Source organism: Alosa sapidissima, chromosome 5 (assembly GCF_018492685.1).
Source record: "Alosa sapidissima isolate fAloSap1 chromosome 5, fAloSap1.pri, whole genome shotgun sequence".
NCBI classification, from domain to species: domain Eukaryota; kingdom Metazoa; phylum Chordata; class Actinopteri; order Clupeiformes; family Clupeidae; genus Alosa; species Alosa sapidissima.
In genome coordinates this window covers 14117228-14126410 of record NC_055961.1, presented here as the reverse complement: position 1 = coordinate 14126410, position 9183 = coordinate 14117228, and the positions used below count along the sequence as shown (strand labels likewise).

Genomic DNA, 9183 nt, shown 5'->3' with positions numbered 1-9183 from the left:
CACATATTACTACACAGATTAGAACACTAGGTGGATTTATAGTTATACATAGTAATTATTATATATAGTAATTATTATATATACTGTAGTTACATAGTAATTATTAATGGAGTATATATAGTTTCATATAGAGTACTGTGTATATATAGTTATATTATAGTATTCGCTTTGGACAAAAGGATCTGCCAAATCCTATAACCATAACCATAACCATAGTTATCAATCTGGTTGTTACGTTGTGACGCAATAATGTGAAGACAGTTGAGCAAAATAGGAAAAGTCTAATGTTACATACATGCTACCTGTTCCCCATAGAAACAGCATTAGCTCAGTACACAGAGTAGTCTTTATTGATCAATCAAGAGCATCAAGGGCAGTATATGACTTGAGCCAGCACATCTTATTTTTTAAACAGCATTTAAATTCTAAAGTACTGTTTCAGATAACTGAAAACATTGTGAGAGAATAAGCTACTGTCTTTTTGCTTTCACTCAGTCACTTGATTTCAACACGGTTTTTAGTGAAGAGGTTTATCAGGTGTGCTCTCAGTTCTTTTGTTGTTAGACAGTAAATTATAGGGTTGATGAGAGGTGGCAGCGTTGAGGCCACGATAAGCAGAGCATTCCTCTCAGTCAGGTTGAGTGTCACACCAACTCTAGTGAGCAGCACAGATACCAGTTTAGGTGCGTAGTAAACAGAAACCACAATGATATGTGAAATACAAGTAGTAAACATCTTCTTCTTGCTTCCCTTGTCTGAGAGTCTTAGAACAGTCCAGACAATAACAACATATGTCAAGAAGATTAGAGTAAAATGTCCGCCCAGAAGCCACAGCCACCAGCCCACGAGACTTGGGATTGAAAAATAAGGCCCAGGGTTCACACATCCAGCTCTTATCATTGCAGCATAGTCACAAAACACATATTGTATTATGGGCTGGCAGTATGGAACGTTGTATGCTGCTTCTGAAATTTGACTCAATGATAACATTCCTATTATCCAGGTAGCCACAATGCTCATGATACACCGTCTGTTTGTGAGAATAGTGATGTACCTCAGTGGCAAGCTAATCGCAAGCATTCGATCCACAGCCATCCATGTTAATGTCAGAATAGAAGTAATATCACCAAGATGGTAGCAGTACATACCAGTGAAACATGAATAGAAGGAAATGCTTTTCATTTCTGCAAGAAGCACAGCTATCATTGTTATGCAAGAGCTGGTGCTAAACGTTATGTCCACAATGGCTAAATTGCAAATTAATACATACATTGGTGAGTGCAAACGCCTGTCTGCAACTATTATACTCACATTTGTGCCACAACCAACCAGTGTGAGAACATAAGAAATAAGAATTAAGGAGCCAAGTAGTTTCTGATGAGAAAGATGATCAAAGCCTGTAATGATAAACTCAGACACCCGCACAGCTGTGTCATTTTTGGTTCCCATGTCATAGCACTGTTAAGTTTCTGCAGAAAAGATTCTTTTATTATATATCCTGCCTCACAAGATTGTTATGGTTATGCTGCCCTAAACCCCCCCCCCCCCCCCCCCCTCCCACACACACACGCAGGCAAAGATAACACAAACCTTGGAAATAAATACAAAAACAACCCTTTATTGTTGCTAGTGGCTTTACTATGGTCTACCACAATCACCAACATAAAATAGTTTCTGATTTAAAAATCCAAACACACATTTGGGCATTTATCCGGGCTTTTGGGTGCCTGGTAAACCTCATACACAGCAAAGAGGTTAGCTGACCAACCTCTTTAATTTGTTGGCTTACAGTAGTTTTATAGCAAAGTTATGAAAACACCATTTTATTAATGAATATTTCTTCTGTTTAATTCCATGTTCTACTCCTGCAACTCCTTGTAAACTGAAGGTCTTACATGTTTTCCCCTTGGTTGCTCAATGATTGTTGAAACTAATTCTTGCCTACATGATATTTCACAAAACGGTCAATGTTTTTTAAAAATATGTGTTTTTAATCCATACTCATATATGTTTTTGCACTAACTCACTGGCAAGTCTGGAACTGAAAATCGTGTTAAAGAGACTAGAATTCCTTGCAGTGCTCCTATCACTGATGTTTACACTGTAGACATCCCAGGACCTCATATATGATGCAAAACATTATTTTAAGTTACACAAAATGCACAAAATGATATCTGCAGGCTTTTATTTTTCAATTTATTGAGGTATGGTAGTAACCAAGACCATCTGCCCACTGAAACTTCATCAATTAATGACAGATCATCACAATGTAAAAATTCATTGTAGCATTAAACCATTAAACATTTGAATGAACAGACTGTGATTATATTTCACACATTAGTTTTACATCTTACTTGTCAAAGTTTCTTTTTTTCTTGTCAGTTTCTTGTTCAGCGTAATTGACTTGCACAATAAAATGTGATTGTGTTGTGAACACTTACTTGCAAGTGTTGTGGCGTTTGTGTTTCGTTAAACTGTCTTGCGGTCGTGTTGTGAACACTTGCAAGTGTTGTGGTGTTTGTATTTCGCTGAGCCGTCAGGGCCACCGTAGATAGGCCTATACCATGAAGGTTTAATTTTCAACTAGAAAACGCAATTCCAGGGAATTACTAGTGCATGAAAATGCAAAACATATGGTGTGAAATATATTGTTAAAGGGTCAATGACGTGACGTCTAGATTTTCTGTCCAACAGCATTTTTTAAGTTTATAAAAGGTTTGAATGCCTGCAGACACACCATATATATGTGGGAGCACTCCCATATTTTTAACCACTTTACCTTTTGAAAAATCTTTAGGTATTTTTATTTTTTCTCTTATGTGAAGTATCAAAATATCATGTGGTGCGACTGTCCGACCATGACTGCTGTTTGGGAAACTTCTTTTAAATTACACTGAATCTATTCAAATGTGCGTTCTGCTCTATCTAGCATTTTTTTCAAAAGTGTTTTGTAGCTCTGTAGAAAATGACACAGCATTTTTTATTTTTATGTCCATCCTATTATACAAACAAACTTTGTCCGAAGAGGTCAACTTAATCAAATATCATCTGGTGCAACCATCAAGAAACCATTTTAAAATTAATTCAAAGATCTTAAGTTGCATTCATAAACTAGTGTGCCAGGCACCCATTGGGGCAGCAAACAAGTTTGTAATTATCTCTTATATTTGGAAAAACATAGCTGAAATAACAGCTGGCAAGAAGTTGCCAAATTTGGACATCATGTGGTATGACCTCAACGATACAATGAATATTAATTTATTTGTTCAAATTTATTTTTTGATTAGAAATGAAATAGTGACCTTTTAGAGGAATCAAGTTTGTTATGAGTAGGTGGTCAATTTTGTGCCTGTAAATTTGATCTCAAGTTGAAAATGTCATGTGGTGCGACCAAACATCATGTGGTGCGACTATTACAAAATGCTTTTTTGTGTGGTTTTACATTTAATTTAGGATTTATATGCCTATGCAATTTATTTTAGTGTTATATGGAATCAATTTTTATACATTCAGAGTACATTTTCAAAGATTTCAAAAAAACGTTTACATTTACTCTTAGTACAATATAATGACAAAAATGTAAATAAAAATCATTTTACATGTAAGGTTACTTTGGTAAATGTACATTTATTAATCATTTATCCCTCCCACTGTGTTCTGTTCAGCAAGAAAGATATATTTCACTTATTATCAACATCATAAAAATAGGCTATCACTATGTATGTGGCGGTGAGGGGCGTTAACACTGTAATATAGGATTTTATTACCATTATTTTTGTTTTGTTTCACATTATTTTATTGTTTTTATTTGTTATATTATTAGTGATGATTGGGCAACATCATCAAATTTGTTTAATCATCTTTTTTTGTTTAAGTTTGTTTGCTCTGAAAACTTCCTCATTTCATTTCTGTATCACTTTCTCTCTCTCTCTCTCTCTCACTCTCTCACACACACACGCACACATTGTGTATGTGTATGTGTGCAAACTCTCTCTCTCTCACACACACACATACACACAGACACACACTCACTCTCTCTCTCTATCTCTATCTGTTAAACACTAGGCCTATTACTCTCTTCATCGCTGTATCTATCACAATATATCTATCACGCTAACTATCCCACTAACACACTATCAATCACAGATCACTATCTATCGCACAATCATGCTATCTATCACACTATCAATCTATCACACTACCTATCTATAATACTATCTATCTTTCTTTATCCATCATCTGTCTGTCTTCTAGCCTCCCCATGTAGTTAGCCTAACTTCTATGTCTCACTCTTTTACTCAAAAAAGCTTTCATTCTGCCATTGTTAGTCTGTCTGTCTGTCTATCTTTTAATTTCTTTATCTTTTATTATCTCTTCCTTTCCATCCAACCATGCACTTTTGTCTATCTTAATATCTTCTCCTGCCCCATCTCTTAAAATCATCTGCTAAATCCCATTCACTTTACGTCCTGAATTTCTTTTGTTTATCCAATTTATCCAGTTTATACAATTTCTGTGGTTAAATTATTAATCAGTCATATAGTATGTTTAAGTCAATGCTATTTTTCAGACTTTTCCATCAGTTTTATAAAACTTACAGGAAAAATAAGGGTTCTAAATATATTTTATAAGGTGACAATGACAGTATAGAACAAAAATATCAGTCCAATATTCACAAAAAGTAAAGAAATTTAAATACTTTGTTTCTAAACAGTTCATATTATTAAGAACTTGTAAACAAACTTTTAAGCATGTTAAGGAAATACATTTAATTTTAAGATAATCTATGGTCGCACCACATGACATTTTTTAAGGCCGCAACCAATTAATTCTCATGAAAAAACACTAAAATCACATTACTTGAAATTTTAATATGGATTTTCATATACCCAACATTCTTAATGTTTGAACAATTGAAAAAGAAATTCTTATTTTTAGAATTTTAAATTTGGCCAGTTGAAAAACCTTATCCGTCATTGACCCTAAAACAGATGATGTTCTAATTGGCAACCAACATGATGAGGTTTAATATAGTTGGAATGACTGAACTAGGTAGATGAGGTTTAATATAGTTGGGATGACTGAACAGTTAAATAGGTGGATAGTTTAAAAGGTTAAATTATTTGCTAGGTAGATGAGGTTTTAAAAGGTTAAATTATTTGCTAGATAGATGAGGTTTAATATAGTTGGAATGACTGAACAGTTAAATAGGTGGATGGTTTAAAAGGTTAAATAATTTGCTAGGTAGATGATGTTTAATATAGCTGGAATGACTGAACTAGGTAGATGAGGTTTAATATAGTTGGAATGACTGAACAGTTAAATAGGTGGATGGTTTAAAAGGTTAAATTATTTGCTAGGTAGATGATGTTTGATATAGTTGGAATGACTGAACTAGGTAGATGAGGTTTAATATAGTTGGAATGACTGAACAGTTAAATAGGTGGATAGTTTAAAAGGTTAAATTATTTGCTAGGTAGATGAGGTTTAATATAGTTGGAATGACTGAACAGTTAAATAGGTGGATAGTTTAAATGGTTAAATTATTTGCTAGGTAGATGAGTTTTAATATAGTTGGAATGACTGAACTAGGTAGACGAGGTTTAATATAGTTGGAATGACTGAACAGTTAAATAGGTGGATGGTTTAAAAGGTTAAATTATTTGCTAGGTAGATGATGTTTAATATAGTTGGAATGACTGAACTAGGTAGATGAGGTTTAATATAGTTGGAATGACTGAACGGTTAAATAGGTGGATAGTTTAAAAGGTTAAATTATTTGCTAGGTAGATGAGGTTTAATATAGTTGGAATGACTGAACAGTTAAATAGGTGGATAGTTTAAATGGTTAAATTATTTGCTAGGTAGATGAGTTTTAATATAGTTGGAATGACTGAACAGTTTCTCAGGCTTATAGCATAGAATGAGACTGTATGCTTAAAGCCTGAGAAACTGACAGTTGATGCAGGTGGCCTGGCCACCTGGCACAATATTCTAATTGCTATGATGTCATAAAGCCTGAGAAACTCACAGTTGATCCAGGTGGCCTGGCCAGAGCCATATATGGTGATCCAGGTGGCCTGAACATCTGGCATAGGATTCTAAATGCTATTGTGATGTCATAATCTAATGTTAAGTCAATGGGGAAATTTTAGTAGTTTTTAATTAATAGTTTAAAAAGTATAAAAGTTACAAAGTTGAAAAATACATAGCTGAAGTCACATAAGACCTACGCAACGCAGTTTGAATGAAGTTTCTAAGTTAAACGCACAAAAAGCGTTAGAAGAAGAACTAGAAATGCAATTCCAAGGAATTACCAGTGCATGAAAATGCTTAAGTTGTGATGTAAAATATCATGTATAGTTAAAACAGATAATACAGAGATGGTTACTACGGTGATGCTAGGATAGACATGGTGGTTGCATAGTTTAATAAAACTTGATCGTTTAAAAGTAGACTGTTTAAAAGCTGAATGTAGATAGTTTAAAAGTTGTTGATAGACAGTAGATAGTTTAAAAGTTGTTGATAGACAGCTAGTTTAATAGATAGTTTAATGATAGTTTAAAAGTAGACCGTTTAAAAGTTGAAGGTAAATAGTTTAAAAGTTGTTGACAGACTGGAAGTTTAATGAATGTTGATATTCAAATAGTTTAATGGCTGTGTATAGGTAGATATTTGACGATAACTGAAAGTTGGAATGGCTCTGATGTTTGCTAGCAGTTATGCTAAGATTTTTAACTATGCTAACCATGCTACTTAGCTAATGTTTTATAGCAGTGCTAGAAATGCTAACATGCTAACCATGCTACTTAGCTAACTTAGCTAACGTTTTCTAGCAGTTTTGATAAACATGCTAACTATGCTAGCAATGCTAACTATGCTAACCATGCTACTTAGCTAACTTAACTAACGTTTTCTAGCAGTTTTGATAAACATGCTAACTATGCTAGCAATGCTAACATGTTAACTATGTTAACCATGTGACTTAGCTAACCTAGCTTATCATTTTTAGTAGTTATGCTAACTAGCATGCTAACTATGCTAACCATGTGACTTAGCTAACCTAGCTAATCATTTTTAGTAGTTATGCTAACTATGCTAACTAGCATGCTAACAATGCTAACCATGTGACTTAGCTAACCTAGCTAATCATTTTTAGTAGTTATGCTAACTATGCTAACTAGCATGCTAACAATGCTAACTATGCTAACCATGTGACTTAGATAACATAGCTAATCATTTTTAGCAGTTTTGTTAAAAATGCTAACATGCTAACTATGCTAACATGCTAACTAGCTACAGTGGTTAGGAGTCATAGTTGATGACAAGTGTTGACATAGTTGATGACAAGTTAAAAGTTGTTGATAGACAGCTAGTTTAATAGATAGTTTAATCATAGTTTAAAAGTAGACTGTTTAAAAGTTGAATGTATATAGTTTAAAACTTTAAAAGTTGAATGTAGATAGTTTAAAAGTTGTTGATAGACAGCTAGTTTAATAGATAGATAGTTTAATGATAGTTTAAAAGTAGACCGTTTAAAAGTTGAATGTAAAAAGTTCAGTAGTTTAATGGGTTACATTGTTTACCAGTGGATTATTGTAGTGAGGACTTTTATTTTGAAACAGTTTTGGGCAGAGGAAACAGTTGAATAGGATGTGTAGTCTTAATTGACCCAGATTGTATGCTTAAAGCCTGAGGCTGCAGGTGGCCTGAACACCTGCCATAGGATTCTAATTGCTTAACGGCCGTATTATGATGTCACAATCGGCAATGTTAAGTCTATGGGGATTTTTAAAAAGTTTTTCTTTAATAGTTTAAAAAGTATAAAAGTTTAAAAGTTGAAAAGACATAGCAGCTTGGTCCGTTTGAATACCTACGTTACAAAGTTTGAATGAAGTTTCTAAGTTAAACTGTTCAAGAGAAATAGCGTACGGAAAAAGTGGTAAGCGGAATAATAATAATAAGAAGTTGTTGAAGTTGCCTAGGAAGAATAGTATTTTCATGCACTGTAATTATATATTTTGCGGTAATTATATATTATTCAATTATATATAATTTTTCTGTGCTGTGCCATTTTATTTTATTTTTTGTTTCATATCCATTTCTACCATTAATGTACTGTAAATGAAAAAGCTGAACACAAAACACAGTGAACACAAAACATGATGTCTATGCTGATACTACTGTAAGGTTTTTGTTGTGACCAGTTCAAGTCCTACGATAATCCTGCTTTGTAACTGGCATTTTTTTCCCCATAGCAGATGCCTTGAATCTGTTGATTGTTAGGCTATGTCATATTTGTAACTTTCTTTTGACAAAACTTGCCAGAAATCCTCATTTAAGGAGTAATATTTCAAAAATGTCTTCTGGGGGAGCACCCCCATACCCTCCTAGCTTAATTATAACTAAACCCCTGCTTCTGGAAAAATGTCTAGGGCAACCAATGAGCAGTCTAGATCCGGGCCTGTGTCACATATACTGAATTTGTCATTTATTTGAATTCAACTTAATCCAGTGTTTTTATCAGATTGACACTAATATTTAAACAATTGTAGCGGTACTTTTTTTTTTACATTGTACAGAGGATCTGTAGTAATGTAGAATATAATTAGCTCTCATTCAATTGTTGTAAGTCATTTAACTGCTATGCGGTTTTGAGTCAACAATTTGATCAGACGTGTTCTTAGTTCTTTTGTCGTTACGCAGTAAGTTACTGGGTTGATGAGAGGTGGCAGCATTGAAGCAATAATCACTACAGCATTCCTCTCTGTGAGGTTCAGATGAACCCCTATTCTAGTCAACAGTACAATGACGTGCTTTGGAGCATAGTAACTGGTGCACACAATGACATGCTACACATTTTTTAGCTAGTGCTACAAATATATTCACCTTTGCAGCGCCATAGGCTACTTTCTGTGCGGCCCGCACACACACACAGGCATGCCAAACAAGCATACACAAAAGTTTCAAGAGTGGGGGATGGAGTAGAAGGTGGAGACAAATTGATTAGTGTGATTTATTTTCACAGAACGGATGTATAGGACTGAGCGGCGGTCATCTTTTGTACCACTATGCGGTACATCTAGTTAGCAAAATTATTGAAAAAAAATAGTCTGTAATCAACTAACCACCTTCCTATCAGAACATGGGTATTTTGATCACTTTCAGTCTGGTTTTTGCCAA

At 34.1% G+C, this 9183-nt stretch overlaps 1 protein-coding gene and 1 long non-coding RNA gene across 2 annotated transcripts; both read right to left on the bottom strand.

The window, feature by feature from the left end:
• Positions 1-495: 495 nt before the first annotated feature.
• On the bottom strand, positions 496-1449 carry LOC121709105 (olfactory receptor 10G4-like). Its single transcript, XM_042092182.1, has one exon. It carries the CDS (start codon positions 1447-1449, stop codon positions 496-498), a length of 954 nt encoding a protein of 317 aa, XP_041948116.1.
• Positions 1450-4560: 3111 nt separating this feature from the next.
• On the bottom strand, positions 4561-8935 carry LOC121709682. The gene is made up of 2 exons (XR_006032007.1): positions 8850-8935; positions 4561-4593 (listed from the first exon to the last, which is right to left on the bottom strand). It is a non-coding gene; the product is annotated as an uncharacterized LOC121709682 (long non-coding RNA).
• Positions 8936-9183: the final 248 nt, after the last annotated feature.

Bases quoted from the DNA above. Each gene is read 5' to 3' on its own strand.
- LOC121709105 (XM_042092182.1), bottom strand. From the start codon at position 1,449: ATGGGAACCAAAAATGACACAGCTGTGCGGGTGTCTGAGTTTATCATT.